The sequence below is a fragment of the Gymnoscopelus microlampas genome (assembly GCF_963454915.1).
Source record: "Gymnoscopelus microlampas genome assembly, chromosome: 20".
Taxonomy (NCBI): Eukaryota; Metazoa; Chordata; class Actinopteri; order Myctophiformes; family Myctophidae; genus Gymnoscopelus; species Gymnoscopelus microlampas.
Genome location: NC_139957.1, coordinates 45,851,300 through 45,871,407, shown reverse-complemented (window position 1 = coordinate 45,871,407; position 20,108 = coordinate 45,851,300). Strand labels below are relative to the sequence as shown.

The window sequence follows — 20,108 nt, the reverse complement described above, 5'->3', positions numbered from 1 at the left end:
GCAGCCCAGAGAACGGGCATTCTTCCCAGAGATGCATTGCGGCGGGGGAGGGAGTGGCGCTGCAAAGTAACTAAGTACATGTACTCAATAGTTCCAAACACTGGAACTATCTCATTGAGATAGAGAACGATCATTTCCGCATTTCATTCTTACCGTGGGAGCCAATGCTGCTGTCGTAACTCTCATATTACATCACGCTGGGGGAGGGTAATCTCGCGAGGAAGAAGTGGAGGCGGAACCGGAAGAGGCGTACGTGGTAAAGCCAGCCGGTCATTGTAGTTCTTATACATCACAGAGACAGACAGAGGACTCAGAGGAAGATGGCGGTGGTGGCGGTGCGGAGTCTACAGGACCAGCTGGAGAAGGCCAAGGAAGGCCTGAAGAACGTGGACGATAACATCCGCAAACTGACGGGACGAGATCCTAATGAATCCCGGTGAGAGGAGAGGAACGGCTCATTCATTTATGTAGTTTATATAAAGGCCTGTGTGTGGCGGAGCGTTAGCATTAGCGGCTAACGGCTAACGGCCCGCCCATCGGGCAGCGTGGAGCTCAAAGCCGCTCGAGCGGCTGTAATGACGTTAGTTATCACATTATGTGTATTTATTTAAATTAAGCGATTAAATTAAACCTTTTTAATGCAACTAACTGTGTTAAAACATGTTTTATTAACGGTATGAAGAGGGTTTTATTATTTTATTTTGATTGTAGGAAGGTCTGTTAGGAAAGAGGCCTGGGTTATGTTGCGCTCATATACAGGGTGTTACGGTAGACCAGAATAAAGCTCATATACAGGGTGTTACGGTAGACCAGAATAAAGCTCATATACAGGGTGTTACGGTAGACCAGAATAAAGCTCATATACAGGGTGTTACGGTAGACCAGAATAAAGCTCATATACAGGGTGTTACGGTAGACCAGAATAAAGAACAGATCTACAAGCTCTGATCTGTTACAGTGGGTGGAAGAAGTGTACTCACTTTTTGTACTTGAGTAAAAGTACCTATACCACGATGTAGAAATACTCTGGCTACTTTCCACTACTGCTCAGTTGCTGACTTGCTGTGAGCTTGTAGATCAGATGAGAAGTCACGTGAACGCATTTATAATTTACACGTAATACGGGTTTCAGGGGTTTGTATCAATTTTGCTTTGTAATCCTAATTTATAGCAGAATATAAAAATACTCTGAGTCAGGGACCCCTAAAAGTGAAGAGTATTGTGCCAGGGACCCCTAAAAGAAGAATATTCTTGTGCCAGGGACCCCTTAAGATTATTGCTAGAATGTGGCGGCATTGTATTGTACATATAAGATAATTATAACTCATTCATTGTCACTTTGGACTGAATTAATAGTGAAATTAAACTTCCTCATTTTGCTGGAGAGCTCCTGAACCCCCCCAGGGACCCCTGGGGGGCCCCAGACCCTGCTTGGGGAATCACTGAATTTATAGTGTGTGTGTGTGTGTGTGTGTGTGTGTGTGTGTGTGTGTGTGTGTGTGTACACACACACACCATACATGTGTGTAAGGAAGAATGAGACAGCGTTTCTCAAGGTTCTGTTTGTGTAAAGACACAAAATGTCTCTTTAAACAAACGGTCCCTAAGACCACGTAATGTTCCTTTATAAAATAATAACGTACACACACTGGATGAAGCTTTATCAGTGTGATTTATTGAATTACCATCAGGGTGACATTTATAGTATTGTAGCTCCTGAGGAAGAGCTAGAATACTATAATAATAATTATGATGCTTCAATCTGTGCAACACCTGGCATTGTATGGCTTGGATGTTGATTGATTACTTACTGTACAGTAGGCCTGTCACGATTATTACATAATCGTCTAATCGCAATTATTTGAGATAATCACAATTATTTTTGCATAATCGACATCGTTTCCATGTTGAAAAATGTTCACACATTTTCAAATATAAAAAAAACAGAAATAGCTGAAATACAAGCTTACAACGTTTCTGTTTTTTTTACATGTATAACATTAAATGTCAATAATTGATCTACTCTGTCCAATTTTCTTAATTGTTAAGCCTTAAAGTCAAACAGAAAAATGAAAGTTGTATTCATGTGTTCCAATGTTCAACGGCCAAACACAATTAAACCGTTAATCGCAATTATTTGAGTGACAATTAATTAATCGTCAACTAAAGTTTGTAATGGTGACGGCCCTACTGTACAGACAGACAGACACCACAGCCAGACGCTTACACTACAGTCACACATTTAGGCAATAAAATTGTCAACTTCCTGTTGATTTTACTATTTGAAGATCCGGATCCGCGGATCCAGTCCTGGTTTTCTTCTTAATAAAAATAGCAAAATCAACGGGAAGTTAACATTTTTATAAAAGAAAAACAGTACTGGGTTTGGTGATGTTCTATATTGTCTGAATCAACTTTGTTTGCGTTTGTTAACGTGCTAAAAGAGTGACTTTGAGAGCTGTTTTACCGTACAATGTAATTCAATGAGGAGCATATTTAGAATTATCAATATCTAATCAATGGAGCAACTACTTTAGATTTCTTTGGAGTTACATAATGGCAAGGTAACTACACAACCCAAACCTCTACCAAAGTGGTCTTACCTTTAAATAAGTTTATCTTGTTGTTCTCTCTGTCAGACCGGGGAAGGTGTTTATTTTATTTATTATTATTAAATATGTTTATCTTGTCTCTCAGACCGGGTCAGGTGCGGCGCCTCAGCGGCGGCCCGCTGGCAGCAGGCCCAGGTGGAGGTAGAGGCAGAGGACTCAACCTGCTCAGGTAAACGATGTTTAACCCCCTGTGTCACTGTTTGACCCTCATTACTGATCACTGGGGATTATTAGATTATTTTGTTCTTACAAAACGTCTTCATTGATACGTGTTGTAAAAGCTGTCTCTGTCCATAACCGTATGTAGTCCCACGTTTTCATATGATGGCATCATGATGATACCCGTTTCTGTGGACACGCCCAACGGCTCATTAAACATTTGAACGTTGTCCTCCTCGTCCACTTATAGTCTCGCCAAACGCACTTCTGTACCCGTCCTCCTCCTTTTCACGAATAGGAATATTTTTTGGACATTTCACCAATGAGTAAGAACCGTTCACAACCACCAATGAGTAAGAACCGTTCACAACCACCAATGAGTAAGAACTGTTCACAACCACCAATGAGTAAGAACTGTTCACAACCACCAATGCCGGCGACGACTAAGATATTAGTTGCAAAAAGGCTTTTTTACATAGATTATCAAACGGTTCCTAATTCTCTTCCCTAGACAGGTCCTGGTTGTTGAGGTGCATTCACAGCGGGTGTGACGCGGTTATTTTTTGATCAACATAATCGACCCTTCTGTTGGACCCTGTCTCTCACTAGTGTTGTGTATCCTACTGAACTAAACAAAGGATGATCATTAATTAACAACCCTTTGAAACCCATTCTGTGAAACTCTTCAACACCCCCCCCCCCTGTCTGTCCAGTGTCTCAACAAGGTGATGAGTGTTTATTCATGTCAGTTTGAGAAGCTTTATGGGGAAATGGAGGCAGGATAAAACAAGTACCTTCTCTTCTCACACTGAAGTCACATGTACAAGCTACAGGATAATATAGTCATAAGAATAGACGGGAAACTGAGGAAAAGTCAGATAAAGGACATAAATCGGTAAAATATGTTCATTATGTAAGTATAGAGATTCAAATTCAATATATATATTGTGGACACGTTAATTAATAAATAGGCCTGCATGTTTTATCTAATAGGTTATTTTAATCTGTGACCGTGCCCCTCCCGCCACCAACGCCACAAGCTGTGAGCTTGTAGATTGGCTATTTTCTATTCACTGATTGATATCTTTATTGATCATGAAATAAAACATAATGTCATACATCTGACCCGCCATCATCAAAAGGATAACGTAAAAAAAAAACCTACAGCTTGTTTTCATTGTGGTGCTTAGTCATGTAGTTAGGCCTGTCACAATCTTTACATATAATATTACATATATTATTACATCGTCGAATCGCAATTATTTGAGATAATAGCAATTATTATCTTTGCATAATCGTCTCCATGTTGAAAAATGTTGACAATTGTTTTTGGGGGGATGTATCTGCCGCTCAAAGAGTGTGTGTGTGTGTGTGTGTGTGTGTGTGTGGAGGTACACCGTATGTGGCTTAAGAGGTTAATGTGTGTTTTTGCTCTTGTCCTAGACGTGGTCTCTCAGACATGGGAACAGGCGGCCCCCCTGCTAAGCAGAGAGACATAGAAGGAGCCCTGCTGAGGTGAGATGTATTAAACTCTGTGTGTGTGTGTGTGTGTGTGTGTGTGTGTGTGTGTGTGTGTGTGAACAAGGAATATAAAGGGAACACAGTGAATGTCTTTTTAGATTAAAGTTGCTCATGTGTTGTGTTGTGTGTCCTGTAGGTTGGCGGGGGACCAGAGAGCCAGGAGAGACGTGCGTCACGACAGCGACGCCGAGGACGATGACGATGTCAAAAAGGTACAAGGACGGCAAAGCGTGTGTTTTGTGTGTGTGTGTGTGTGTGTGTGTGTGTCTGGTGAAGCATTGCTGGGTGGATGATAAAACCACTACGTCACTCTGGATTAAGAGTGTCTGCTAAAGGCCTAAACTGTAATCATGCTTTTTGTTTACAATGTGCATTTCCACACCACTAGAGAAGAGTAGAGGAGGGATTATGTGATGATTAGTCTCGCGTGGCCAGACTGTTGCCTCTCACAATTTTCAAATGTTTCCGGTCATACAGTCTGGGACTCTGAAGCTCTGATCATGATTAGAATATAAACCGGATGTGGAGCCTCCTCTCCACTTCCGTTTCCTCTTTACAGTCGCGCACATTTATCTTAATATAAATACAAATCATCTAAGTATACATAGATTGCTGCTTAGCAGAAATGGAAATTAAAATGTAAAGATATTTTAAAATATATTTTCGTGAACGGAAGTGCCAGTTTCCTCTCTCGGGCTTTGGGAGTTGTAGTTCCAGACTCTATATAGCATTCAGACATTGTGGAATAGTTGTCTGGCGATGTGATGATGCTCTTCAGTCATAATATTAAAAGGTTGACTGTTCACTTATTAATGTGGAGGTTTTTCTGTCTCCCCTCAGTCCCCTGTTATCTCCTGCTTTCTCATGTCTAGTCTGCAACTATTGATTATGTTCCTAGCGATTGTTTTACATTTGTACGCATTAGTGAACATCAATAGACTTCTCATTTATAATGGACTGCATCCATCGTCTTAACCGCCTATAACCCGTTTTATTCATTCAAGATTTACTTATTCTCTAAATCACACTGAGTAATGACACTCATTTGCAATGTGGTAGAGTAATGCAGTGCATTCAACAGCACCGGTGTTGAAAATAAATCACAATTTAGGAATTGGGAAGAAATAAAAGGCATACCATGTAAAAAATGTAAAAGATACAGATAAGAAACCAAGACACATTTTTATACTTTGTTGTACAACTGCATTGCACGAAAAAAGACGATCTACAAGCTCAAAATGCATTGAATCGTTAAGTGTTGTGAGCTTTGTATATCTGCTATTTTGGAACCTTTATGACTATTAAAATGGATTAATTGTCTCCGAAAGGCATGGCGAGAGTGTTTTACCCCCTGTCCGTCCGTCCGTGTGTGTGTCCGTCCGTCAGGCACCGTTGGCCCGCTCGCTGCGAAACAGTGCACACACACTCCCTGGATGCCAATTCAGAACCTCTGCCCCAGATTTTTCACATGGGCCTGTTATAGCGCCACCAGGAGGCCGATTTGTGCAAAACCCTTTTACATCCTACAGATTTTATCCAAACGTCATGCAAATCAGTACACAGTATCTCTATAGTCATGTGATCAACACGAATCTGTCCGATTTTCCATATTCCATCCTCATTGGCTAAGGTTGCCTCAAACCATGAATGCAAGGTCCGATTCCCGTGAAAGGCCTAAGAAGAAATGGCACCCTTTTCACATTGGCCTATTATAGCGCCACCAGGAGGCCACAATAACCTACCTGACGTGGCAGAGACCTGTGCTCCGAGGAGCACTTTTTCTAGTTTGGATTGTATTCATTGTTGCACCCATATATAGTATTCCCCAGTTTGTTGACCTGTCTCCCCCCCCCCCCTCTGTCTCAGCCGGCGTTGCAGTCGTCAGTGGTAGCTACCTCCAAGGAGAGAACACGCCGAGACCTCATCCAGGACCAGACCATGGACGAGAAGGGGAAGCAGAGGTAGGCCTGCCTTATGTCAGTGTTTACCCACTTGGGGACCATTGGTTCTCAAAGTGGGGTCCGAGGACCCCCAGGGGTACTTGAGGGGGTTCCAGGGGGTCCCCAGCTAAATGATGGACAGGGACCATATGGACCCTTATGGGTCTGTAACTCTGAGAGTGTACAAATGGAACCAAATGGACCCTGACGGGTCCATTTGGTTCCATTTGTACACTCTCAGAGTTAAATCAACATTGATTTTACAATATGAATTGGGGTCCCAGAGACATGCATACCATTAAATGGGGGTCCGTAGCCTCTAATGCATGTCAAACTGGGGGTCCTTGAAATTAAAATGGTTGAAATCACTGCTAGAGAGCTGTAAAAAATCTTCTCTTATGGGGGTCCCTGGCTTATCTTTTCAAATGGGGGTCCGCGGTCTAATAACTGTCTATTAGGGGGTCCTTGGCATGAAAAAGCTTGAGAACCACTGCACTGGACCACCCTACATGGGGGGATGCCAAAGGTCACGGGGGGGAGTGTGAAGTGTGTTGCACAAAATTATAACTTTAAATTTAGGGTCATTATATTGTAAAAAAAAAAAAAAAAAAGGTTTTGTCAGACGTAACAACGGGGGGCTTCATGGAGGACCACTGACGGATGTATTTTGTGTGTATAAATGAAAGTAAACATGCGGTGTGTTCTTGTTGCTCACAGGAATCGGCGTATGTTCGGCCTGCTGATGGGAACCCTGAATAAGTTCAAACAGGAGTCCAACGTCGCTACAGACAGGGTGAGCTACACACACATGTTACATTATGATTGTAGTCTACAGACAGGGTGAGCTACACACATGTTACATTATGATTATAATCTACAGACAGGGTGAGCACAAAATCTTTCTATCATTGATAGACTTATTATCTATCAATTACTGGCCTCATGGTGATGTTTTTGACTCGTTCCTAAGCCAATTTGATTACCAGAAAGATGCAATGGTATCCGTTAGGACAGTGGTTCTCAAATCTTTTCATCTCAAGGACCCCCAAATTGACACTTATTAGCCCGCGGACCCCCATTTCAAAAATATATGCCAGGGACCCCCATAAGAGAAGATTTTTCACTGCCAGCTACCAGTGATTCTCAACCATTTTAATTTCAAGAGGACCCCCAGTTTACATGCATTAGGCGACACCCATTTAATGGCATTTCTATCCCTGGGACCCCAATTTATATTGTAAAATCAATGTTAATGTAACTCTGAGAGTGTACAAATGGAACCAAATGGACCCGTTAGGAACGGGTCCATTTGGTTCCATTTGTACACACTCAGAGTTACAGACCCACAAGGGTCCATTTGGTTCCTAACTATCCTCCATTTAGCTGGGGACCCCCTGGAACCCCCTCAGGTACCCCTGGGGGTCCCCGGACCCCATTTTGAGAACCAAGGCGTTAGGAGACTCAAAGGAAACACTTTGATTCTCCTACCGGAAATGCACCCGGTCATCAAATGATTGGCTCAGGAATCCGTCAAAGACGAAATAAATCTCCATGAATTCATGGGGTGTTTAATTCATGGAAAATAAGTATTTTTTTAGATTATTGAATAGAATCAAGTTATTAAATGATCACAAATCTAAATATCAGAAAGCAGGGTCACCGTGGTGTGACCAGTTGGAAGTAACCCACTAAGACCTGAAGCCGATTCTACAAATGTCTTCTAATTCCCAACAGTTTTCTGAAAAAAAACGATGTTTCTATATCAGTGGTTCTCAAACTTTTTCATGTCAAGGACCCCCAAAATGTTATGCATTTGGCCCGCCGAATCCCACCTCTAAATATTTTGTTCCAGGGACCCCCCCAGAAGCAAAGCTTGGAGTTAAAAATGTTCACTTTATGAATATATATTCAAAGATTTTCACAGATTTTCCCGATTTTTTTTTTTTTAAACAGTGGCAAAATAGCAGAATTTTTTTAATAGCCAAAGTGTAAAACAATGCTTTTTAGCTCAAATCATAAACATGACATCAGCAGTAACTCTTGTCTCTTTCCACAGCAAAAGCGGCGCGTGGAGATAGAACAGAAGCTGGAGGTGAAGGCGGAGACAGAGAAGAAGAAGGTGGAGAGTGAGAGGAGAGAGCTCTTTGAGGAGCGTAGAGCCAAGCAGACGGAGCTACGACTGCTGGAGCAGAAAGTAGAACTGGCTCAACTGGTAAGAACCGGTTTGGAGGAGAATGACGAGTGTAGAGCCCGACTGATACTGGAGTTCTGTGGCCGATGACCCCTTGTTGTGTAGTCCACTCTTAGACCGGTGGTTCTCAAAACTTGTTAATTTCAAGGACCCCCATAACTCGAGTTACAGACCTGTAATAATCAATTACAAAAATAAAAATAGACCAAAACAGCCCATCTTCAAGCTCTGCAATGCCTCGCCATACGCTGTGAGCTTGTAGACCGGCTATTTGTGAAAGATTGCTCCTACAATGACATTACCGAAAGAGGGAGGACAGCTTGAACATTTCAATGTTGAAACACTTTTTCAATAATGCAAAAAGCAGGAATTTGTGACGCGTTGTAAGCTTGTAGATCTGCTATTTCTTTTTTTTACATGTGTTTTTACATGTGTAACAATAATAAATATAGCAACAATTTCTTTGTATACTTGAAGGAGAATTTTGGACTAAGGTTTTCTTACCTTTTCTATGATGTTATGATATCTTAGGATGAATGGTACAGTAGAAACATGTCATAACTCCATCCCGGGTCCGCCACAGCTTAAAACGTGCGCCGATAGGCCTTCCGTTAGATCGCGTATTTTAATAGCTTTTTCTTTTTTTTTGTGAGATCTTTGTTCATAGTGACAGAACATTGTCAAAAGAAAAACAGAAATCTCGCCAGACGAGATTTCAATCTCGAGATTTCAATCTCGTCTAGCGAGATTTCGTTTTTTTTTTTTTTTTTGGTTACATAGTGTTCTGTCACTATGAACGTCAGATTTCTCCTTAAGTTAATGCCATAAACACAATTAAAGCCCCACATTACTGCTGATGCCACCAGAAAAAGTCAAATAGTGGCCAATATCGGCGTTACTGGTTTAGTTTTTTCACGCCTGCCACCAGTGTTATTTAGTTTTAGTCTTAGTCTTTTGAATCAAGTTCCATTTAGTCATTTTAGTCATCTGAAATGTTTTAGTTTTTGTCTAGTTTTAGTCGACTAAATATCATCAGATTTTAGTCGACTAAAACTACAGTTGATTTAGTCGACTAAAATGTATTTTGTCGGTGCCTTGATGGCGTCATAATGGCTGACTTTACACTTGGTTGCATGCTGAAAATAGCAGATCTACAAGTTGTGAGCTTGTAGATGTGCTATTTTCAGGGCGCAACACCCGAGCCCAACCAAGCATAAAATGACTTGTCTTTTAGTTCTACTGGATCTCTTCTCCACTAGATCCCTCACTAACATTTTAGTCTAGTTTTTATTTGTTGACGAAATTGTCAATATATTTAGTAAAAAAAAGTATATAAAAGTATAAAAAAGGTAGTCGACGATCATTTTTCGTCATAGTTTTAGTCGTTGTTGACTAGATCCTATAAATCAACACTGCCTGACACTTCTTCCTGTCTGTCCCCACAGCAAGAGGAGTGGACCAGCCACAACACACACCTGGTCAAATACATCCGCACCAAGACCAAGCCTCACATCTTCTACGTCCCTGGGAAGATGTGCTCTGCCTCGCAGAAACTCCTCGACGACTCCACCAAGAAACTAAACGGTGAGCAAAGACCCCAGTTCCCGATGCCTGGCGTTTAGACCTGGCCACCAGGGACGTGCACAGATAGATTGTAGGTGGTGCTGGAGCACCTGCCCTTTGCCCTCTTGACCAGAAGTGCCCTTTTGAAAAAAAAGTTTTTCTTTTTCAGTTTACAGCAGGGGTCTTCAACAGGGGGTCCGGGACCCCTAGGGGGTCCTCAGAGTTACTACAGGGGGTCTGCCAAATCTTTATGTGATATGATTTTTCTTTTTTACCATAACCACTCGAAACCTAGCATCCCAATTCTGAGGAGAACTTTAGCCAAAAAAGTGCGACGCGTTGTGGGCTTGTAGATAGGCTATTTTTGGCAAAGAGGTATAGGTGTAGAGGGAAAAAAGAGCAGACCAAGTAAACAAAAAAAAGTATAATTTACTTGAGCACCTGCCCCTCAAAATGTCTGTGCACACCACTGCTGGCCGCCCACCGTGTCACGCTTCAGAAAGAAATGGTAGATCTTCAAGCTCGTAGATGTGCTATTTTTCGCGGCGTGACACTGGCGCGCAATCGAGTATGAATCCGGCTGACTGTGTGTGACGACCAGTGGTGGAAAAAGTACTCGAATGTTTAACCAAAAATACTGGTATGAAGGCATTATCTCTGGAACGGAAGGTCCAATCTGCTCAGTTCAGAACTTGGTGGATGTGTGACTTTTGGGTTTCATCCGTCATTTTCAGAACTCTACTCTAGACAACATATAGGCTCTAAGGTTCCAATTTCTTAATGAATAACCAACAGAGTTACACCTGGGAATTAATCTGTCTAATTGATGTGTAACTCATATTATATTGTGTCTAATTGATGTGTAACTCATGTTATATTGTGTTTAATTGATGTGTAACTCATGTTATATTGTGTTTAATTGATGTGTAACTCATATTATATTGTGTCTAATTGATGTGTAACTCATGTTATATTGTGTTTAATTGATGTGTAACTCATATTATATTGTGTTTAATTGATGTGTAACTCATTATATCGTGTTTAATTGTGGGATCGCTAAAGCGATCACACTAATGTTATTGTCACTATTTATTATTATTATATATTTATTCCGCCCGTTTTTTGGCACCTAACTAGTCCTTAATACTTTTAGCTGCAAACTCCGTTCCAACTCTTAAACGTTCAGCCTACTTAGGACATATTAGCTACCATTTGAATTTTTGAAATAATTTGTACTTTTAGAGATATTTCACTTTTTACTGCTAAAGAAATCCCATTCATTTCAATGGGGAAATCCTATTTAGCTACAGTGGAGCCTAGCAACTGCTTATTAGACCCTAGCAACACCATATTAGACCATAGCAACCACCTATCATACCCTAGCAACCACCGATTAGACCCTAGCAACCACCTGTTTTATCATAGTAACCGCATATTAGACCATATAGACTGCATATTAGACCTTAGCAACCCCCTATTGGACCCTAGCAACCGCATATTAGACCCTAGCAACCACCTGTTTTACCATAACAACCACCTGTTTTACCCTAGCAACCACCAATTAGACCCTAGCAACCACCTATTAGAACCTAGCAACCGGCTATCAGACCCTAGCAACCACAGTTTTACCCTAGAAAACTACATTTTACACTATTCAACACCGACAAACCTTTAGAACCGTAGACCTTTAAAACCCTTTGAGCCTTTAGAACCTTTCAAACCTTTAGAACCTTTCAGACCTTTCAAACCTTTGGAACCTCTTAAACCTTTAGAACCTCTTAAACCTTTAGAACCTTTCAAACCTTTCAAACTTTTAGAACTTTAAACCTTTCAACCCTACTAACAATATCAATACCATCAACATTCTTAGCGATCCCACACTGTTTCTTCAGGAACAGTACTTTCTAGTTGATGTGTAATTTGTGTGTTTGTGTGCAGCTGTGTTTGAGGAGAGGCGCGAGGCGTTTGCCGAGCACCTCAACAAGATGGAGTCGCGCCCGCGGCGCCAACAGCAGCTCAACCGCGAGGCCAACAACAGCGGCGTCGCCGTGGCAACGAAGACGGACCAACGGACGGAGGGTAAGCAGCCTCTAGGACAGGTAGTCAAGGTGACAGGTAACCGTGGTGACGACGCAGACATGGAGGATGAGGAGGAGGAAGAGGAGGAAGATGAGGAGGAGAGGAAGGAAGAGCAGGAGAGGAAGGAGGCAGAGGAGAAGGAGAGGAAGGAGGCAGAGAAGGAGAAGGAGAGGAAGGAGGCAGAGAAGGAGAAGGAGAGGAAGGAGGCAGAGAAGGAGACAGAGAGGGAGGCAGGAAAGGAAAAGGAGACGGAGAAAGAGGAGCAGGAGAGGAGGAAGGGGGAGAAAGCTAGGGAGATGGAGGGAGTAAAGAAGGGAGAGGAGGAGAAGCAGCAGGAGGGAGAGGAGATGGAGGTGAGTGAGCAGGGCAGTAAGGAGGAGACAGGGGAGGAGGAGAAGAAGGAAGTGAGAGAGGAAGGGAGGAAACAGCAGGAGCAGCAGGAGAAGGAGAAGGTCAGTCCAGCACCAGGAGGTGATGTAGAGATGGAGGGAGGAGAGCAGGAGGAGGAGAGAGAGAGGGTGAAGACAGAGCAGGGGAGGAGCCAGGACTCCACAGACCTCCTCCAGAAGCAAGCGGACCACCCGGCCCCGCCCGGCCAGGAGGCGCCGGACCCCCAGCCTCAGCCCCGCCCCCAGCCCGCCATGCCCTCCCTGAAGGAGGAGGAGTCTCCCTTGGACCCCCCCGCTGCCCAGAGGGGGGTCTCCCTCTCCCTAGCCCCGCCCCCTCAGCCCCTCGCCCCGCCCGGCCAGGAGGAAGGGGAGGAGTCCACCGCTCCTAGCCAGGACTCCTCCTCTAACCTCCTCGACCCCCTGGCCCCCCTGGCCCCGCCCCCCCATGCTGCCAGCGCCCCGCCCCCGGCCCTAGCCACGCCTCCAGATAAGCTCCTCCCCCCGGCCGCCTCCAAGGACACGGACGAGGAGGAACCGGAGGAGGAGGAGGAGAAGGAGGAGCAGAGCAGAGGGAGGAAGAAAAAGAAGGAGAAAGAGGAGAAGAAGAAGAAGAAGAGTGGTGGCAGTCGCAGCGCCAGCTCCTCCTCGTCTGGCTCCTCCTCCTCCAGCGGCTCCTCGTCTGGCTCCTCCTCCTCGGGCTCCAGCCGCTCCTCCTCCTCTTCCTCCTCTTCCTCCTCCTCCTCGTCCAGCAGCCGAGGAGGAGGAGGAGGAGGAGACGCCGGCGGCGGCAACAACAAGCGGCACCGCGGCGACCGGCAGAGAGACCGCCGGGGCTCCGACCGAGACTCCTCTGACCGACACCGCAAGAAGGAGAGGAGCAGCCGCCGTAAGAGAGGGAGCAGCGGAGGAGGAGGAGGAGGTGGGAGGGACTCTAAGAGCGGCAAGGAGAAGAGGAAGCACAGGAGCGGGGGTGAGGAGGGCAGGGGCAGGAGCTCCCGCGGAGGAGACAGGGAGCACAAGGAGAGAGACCGCAAGGACAAGAGACGCTGAGACCGTGATATACCACACATCACCACCAGGGGGTTTAGAATGAGACCGTGATATACCACACATCACCACCAGGGGGTTTAGAATGAGACCGTGATATACCACACATCACCACCAGGGGGTTTAGAACCCAGTGATGTCAATGACCCCCTAAATGCATTAGGCTCCACTGTTGATACTGTTTTCATCTCTATTCCATAGCAATCCTCAGTGTTCATTTAACTCAGAGAGCGTACAAATAGAACCCAATCAGACCCCCATTTTTTCCTCTTTTTTTTTTTTGACCCCTCGTGGTCCCCGGGGGGGCCTGACGTTGGAAACCAGTGGGTGTAAAGAATAAAGATCGAGGCTCACGAACCGTCCCGTCCTTCACTTCATAAAACACGATGGGCCTATCTCTCTCTCTCTCTCTCTCTCTCGTCCGCCACTAATGAAACGTTAACATTGTTATGAAGAAAAAGTGATGTTTTTAACACTGGTATTTTTTACCCCTTTTACTAAACGGGGGAGTTATGAATGTCCTTGATTAGACGAGTTAATAATCTAATCTATGTTATCTATTGAGATTCAATTCAGCGGGATTTCTGTGTTTTTCTGTATGGTTTTTGGGGGGGATTTATTTTATTTTAATATCTGACAATCTCTACGAAGGTAGGAAATGTTGAACGGTTGTCATCCTTCCCCCGTCGACATGTACACGAATACAGAATGGCAGCAGAGGGGTCATCAAATGTCACGTTTCACCAGGAGCGACACCTGATTCAAATAGTTTTTCTTTTTTTTTTAAATCTGCCAGGTCTCTGGAAGGTGGCGATTTTAATCTTGTGTCTTGAGATGATTGTAAAGTCGGGTCAGGCTTCTCAAACGTTCAGTTCACTGCCGCCTTAATAAATCTCTCAACACATGTTTTTGGGGTCAGTCTTTGGGTTTAAAAGTGAGTCCAAAATATTTGATCTTCCTCCCAACATTGTTATTTTTAAGTTCTGTTTTTAAGTTTTTGTAACGGTGGGAATTAGATATATTTTTTTGTCTTTAGTTTTGTTTCTTTCTTTGGTGGGATTAATACGGGCCGAGTTCGTTCGTTGTGTTCTTCGCTTTAACAGAATAAGTCGTCGAGGTAGTTGCATTTTTAGTTGCTGTGAAATTGTGTAAAATCCTCTGCAAGCTTTCCATTATCTGAGCAATGTTTCAAGGCCTTCCTCCTTGTCTTGGGGAGATGATGAAATGTCCTGGATTCTGGAAAGGGAACCTTTCTTTTTTTTACCAATAAAAATTGGCTTAAGTTGATCATAATGGAATTTGTCTTGTGTTTTCTTTGTTGGTTCTTTTTCTGTCAAAGAGTCTGTGATTGTGCTCATAACTGCTAGAACAGGGGTCTTCAACGTTTTCAGGCGAAGGACCCCTTGGCTGAGAGCGAGATAAAGCAGGGACCCCCGCCCCATTATATATTGTATAGAATATTTATTTTTTTCATAGATTTCAGAGGCAGCTTCATAGACTTGTTTCACAGCATTATCATGTTGGATTCATGTTGATATGTATGTCCAGACATTTAACCATGCACTTAAACAATACTTAGTTTACCTGACCTTTCACTCTGTACTTAGCCTGCTCTTCCCCCCCCCTATACTAAACCACTTTGCCGAAAATAGCAGATCTACAAGCGCACAACGCCTCGCAGCGCGAGGCGTTGTGCGCTTGTAGATCTGCTATTTTTGGCTAAAGTTCTCCTCAGAATAGGGATGCTTGGTTGAAGTGGTTAATGTGAAAATCACACAAAGATTTGGCGGACCCCCTGTAGTAACTCTGAGGACCTCAGAAGACCTCGTGCTAGAAGAATGGTGTGGTCTGCCACTGTATTGGTTCTCTAACTTTTGTCATTTCAAGGACTCCTAACTCTTGAGTGTTTAAAAAAACATGGAACCAAATGGACCCTTCTGTAACACACAGAGTTAACAGACCTGCAAGAGGCCATCTGGAACCCAGAACCTCTACAGGACTTTATGAAAACATGGGAGTGAGATTTGGTGGCGTATTTCGGAGTCGCCACCGCACACCAAAGAGATGTATTTGTATTGAATGTTGTACTTTAAGCAAAGAAAAATGAACTAACCCCAACCAGGTATTACAGCTGGTATGTCAGGTGCGATACTAGTATGTTTTTTTTTTTTTAATGTAACCCTCGACTGAAATCAGGTCATTTTGAGGCAGAAACTGGTGGCAGGTGGAAAAATGCGTTATAGTCGCCCCTTTAAAGATCTCTCAATAGGTAGATTACACTGGGTGGGCTATATCTAATCTATGAACTATAACCCTCAGGAATTCAATAATTAAAGAATAAATCATGGGTTAGGGTACATTGAGTGGGCTGTAGTCTTTACATTTTACAGATATTTTAAAGCTAAGCTTTTTTTTTAATGTAACTTCATCCCTCAAAAGGTTTAAGGCAGGGTGAACCAGTTAGAAGCTGTATGGTTGTAGGCCTGTTGCTGGTTTTGTCCACCTGAGGGCGACAGAGATCATAGAATAAAAACGGAGGCATCCTGACTCAGCATGCATCAAGAGACACGTGAGCAACCACGTGAGAACTTCCGCTTTCTCTTCAAAATAAAACTGGATTCAGTGTCAAGCTTTACACTGAACGCAACGCGAGGGCTTCAGCTCTGCTTTTCAAAATAAAGGTATTTTGATGTTTATTTTATGCTCCGTTTTACTAGCCTGGTAAACCCTCCCTACAGAAATCTCATCCTGAAATCAAATGGAAATGAGAATTCAGGAGGGAGGGGCTTTACCAGGCTACTGTTTTACGACGGTGCGCCGAAAATAGCAGATCTACAAGCTAGCAATGCATCTCATTGTGAGCTTGTAAATTTTAATAGTTTATATTATATAAACTAGCACCATATTGTGTCATCTCGTTTTTAATATTTCATTTAAAGGTAGGGAAAGTGATTTTTCTTTGGTTAAAATAAGTGTTAAATAGCTCTATATTATTAAGTCCGTTTATACTCAAGTACTGTACTTAAGTACAATTTGAGGTAATTTTACTTCATGGAGTATTTCCAATTTTCAGTACTTTTACTTCTACTCCACTACATCTCAGACTCAGAGGCAAATATTGCACTTTTACTCCACTACAATTATTTTTATTTGAACACTTAAGTTACTAGTTACTTTGCCGATATAAATGATTACATTATAAAACATAAATTATAAAACATGTGGAATGTCCTGAGACCATCATTAAAGCATGTGTAACATTGGTTTCTTTCAGAACTGGCCTGACAAAACATCTATCAGGAGACCTCAAGGGAAGGTAAATGTATAAAACATCTATCAGGAGACCACAAAGGGAAGGTAAATTATAAAACATCTATCAGGAGACCTCAAAGGAAGGTAAATTCATCTCTTTTGCAGATATTGTGTTTGTATTTGTTGATGACAAGCATTATTCTTGTATGCTGTGTTGATGAATTGAATACATGGTCAACAATGGAAACAAGTCCCCAGTACATTTTTGTGTTCTCCTTTTAGCCTTAATGTCAGACTGTACTTCATGCTGTTCATACTTCTGACTGATAAAGTATTCAATCAAAGAAAAAAATACAAGTCTACAATAAAACTGGGATTTCACCCCCTACGGCCCTGTGCTAAATTATTTATGAGTGCAGCTGTAAGGGTCCATGTGGTTCTGTAGTGTAGACTGTAAGGGTCCATGTGGTTCTGTAGTGTAGACTGTAAGTGAGGGTGTAGACACATCCTCACAGACACCAGACATATCCTCACAGACACCAGACACATCCTCACAGACACCAGACACATCCTCACAGAGACAAATATAGAAACTTGCATACGCTCAAACTAGTCTGTAGCCAGAGGATTCTCTGACCGTCCCGGCTCTGGCCTGAAAGACCTCCCACAGAATCAGTCTGGATTGTACCACCTCTAGGGACCCCCTCTAGAGACCACCTCTAGGGACCACTTCTAGGGACCCCCTCTAAAGACTCCCTCGGACTTCCATACTTGTATGGAAACCAATTCAAATGCAGGTACAACCGTGACGTGCCATGAGGTACCGTGCTATAGAAACGCTACATTAGAGACTCCATATTGGGGCGTAGCTGAGCCGTAACATCTATATTTGGGCATGGCTGACTTATGACCTCATCAAGATGACAAGAGCAAACATAATGATTCCTATGAGTAGATTGACCTCTTTCACAGGTATTATCCACAGCCAAGACCCTGATCTTTAAGAACCGAAGACGCGTATTGTTTGGCGAAGACGCTTATTGTTTGGAACTGTATTTTACCGTTGGTGGTTGTGTTTGAAATGTTCTGCTGGACTTTGCATCTGGAAGACGTAAGAACAAGTAGAAGAATTTATGGCCCTGTTGTAACAGTAGGGCTCAAGTTGTACTGCTTTGGATTAGTGATTGACGAACCCCACCAATGGTGCTCTACATACACGTCCGACACGTCAGACACGTCCGATGATGAGGTACCGGTACATGCATGTGAAGAGACGCATGTGCACATCTTCAACACAGTGTATTTGCGCTGGAAGACGTTGTCCACAGAGACAACTGGACCAAGAGGAGAATGTCCCCTTGAGCAAGGCTTTGTGGCTGCAGAAGAGTGGGTTTCACCCAGCCAAATGAGGGACCACACAGCTGTGCTGATAGACCATATCATCTATGTCTTGGGTGGGCCATGCCGACGGGGGGGTGTCTCCGCATTTGATGTTGACACCCACAGATGGTTCGAGCCCAAGGTTTGTGGGGATGTTCCAAAGGCCAGGTGGGACCACTCAGCCTGTGTCTGGGGCAAGGTCATGTATGTCTTTGGGGGAAGGACCCGGCATGGAGTCACCAAACAACTGTACAAGTTGGACACCAGCACAATGGTCTGGTCTTTAATGAACACGAATGGCACTCTGCCACCTTTTTCAAGCGGTCACACTGCCACCGTCATCGGAACAAAGATGTTTGTATTTGGAGGCCGGTGGACTAAGAGGGAGAGGGACTTCAGCATCATCCACGTGTTTGACATAGAGACCAGCTGCTGGCAGAGCGTAACTTCTACACAGTTTTGTATGGATCTACTATACGTGGGTCATTCAGCCTTTGCCTACAATGGAGAGCTGTACATACTTTGTGGTGCACTCAATGATCTGTGGAAATTAAATTTAGAGACCTGCTCCTGGAAGAAGTTAAAGCCCAAGGGGAAAGGTCCGTGTGCAACCATGTTGTACAGTGGCGTGGTGGGAGATCGTATCTTCCTCTTTGGAGGAATTAGAAATACCACCGTTGATGACCTGTACATGTTAGACTTAAGTCCTGGTCTCAGGATGTTATGCAAGCTAGCAGTTATTCGGTACGATCTGGAGAAGTCAGAACTGCCACATGACATCAGGTGGGAACTAGCAGCCATGACTAACAAAAATGACTGCAGCAACTTCCATGAGCATTTAAGTAGGCAGGGGACTGACCAAGGAGGACTAAGGACTGACCAGCCGGGTCAGTCCTTAGCTGGGTCAGCAAAGGACATGCTTTTATACTATGCAGCACTTATATGGAATGGGTTGGTTGCAAGTCCATTAATAGCTCCATTGTTAACTCTTCAACTGCCACAGTAATGGTGTAATAGTGTGATGCTACTTCCAGCGAAAGCTAGCGATTTTACTGCACCTTTGAAAAATCACTGAGAATATTCCATATTACACCTGTTATGTCTCACTGACTGCTTACTGACTGCTGCTCTGTTTGATTGTTCTGCACTCGTTTAGCCTTGCCTGTTGTTGTGAGTGTAGGGATTTTCGGGGATGGATTACCTCCAGTCTTACGTTGTTCATATTGTGATGTTGTTATGCTGTTCTCCTGAGAGCTAAGGAAGTAAAGTGAAGTTCTCTGGCAAACTGTGTCATGGCCTGATCATTCACAAACACAACATTGGCGCCAAGGATGGCTGTTTTTTCTCTCCCACCACCTAACCCCTTCCTTGAATTACCTGACGAGCCTCCAGTGCCCTGGACTCGCTGGAAACAGTCGTTGGAAACATGGCTAACAGCTACGGGCTAACCGGCGTTAGTGCGGCACGCAAAAAGGCGCTGCTACAACACTGTCTGGGAACGGAGGGTCAACGGGTGCTCGGGACGTTGGAAACTGGACCCGATCTCAGCTATGCCACAGCCATGGACCCTCTGAAGGGTCATTTCACGGCCCAGCAAAGTTTAGACAAGTGTAGACTGTAAGGGTCTATGTGGTTCTGTAGTGTAGACTGTAAGGGTCCATGTGGTTTTGTAGTGTAGACTGTAAGGGTCCATGTGGTTCTGTAGTGTAGACTGTAAGGGTCCACGTGGTTCTGTAGTGTAGACTGCACTGTCAGAGCAAACAGTCACAAACACGGTGCAGTCTAATCTCACTGAGAAGATTTAAAATGAACTAGAAAATGTGCTCCTCGGGGCACAAATCTCCGCCAGCAAATATTGATTAATCCTGTCTAAGCTATTTATATTACGTATTGTGATGACACCGGTGTGTCTACATAATGTATTGCTCAGCCATTTCGTGATTATTCCTGTCTTACCTCACTTTGAAAGAGACAC

At 43.6% G+C, this 20,108-nt stretch overlaps 1 protein-coding gene across 1 annotated transcript; it reads left to right on the top strand.

Annotated features, from left to right (window-relative positions):
• The first annotated feature begins 305 nt into the window (after positions 1–305).
• pnn (pinin, desmosome associated protein) lies at positions 306–13,858 on the top strand. The gene is made up of 9 exons (XM_084045559.1): positions 306–436; positions 2,698–2,781; positions 4,215–4,286; positions 4,429–4,504; positions 6,159–6,253; positions 6,950–7,025; positions 8,289–8,444; positions 9,869–10,007; positions 11,925–13,858. The coding sequence occupies exons 1-9, from the start codon at positions 321–323 to the stop codon at positions 13,502–13,504; spliced, it is 2,394 nt and encodes a 797-aa protein (XP_083901685.1). The 5' UTR covers positions 306–320; the 3' UTR covers positions 13,505–13,858.
• Positions 13,859–20,108: the final 6,250 nt, after the last annotated feature.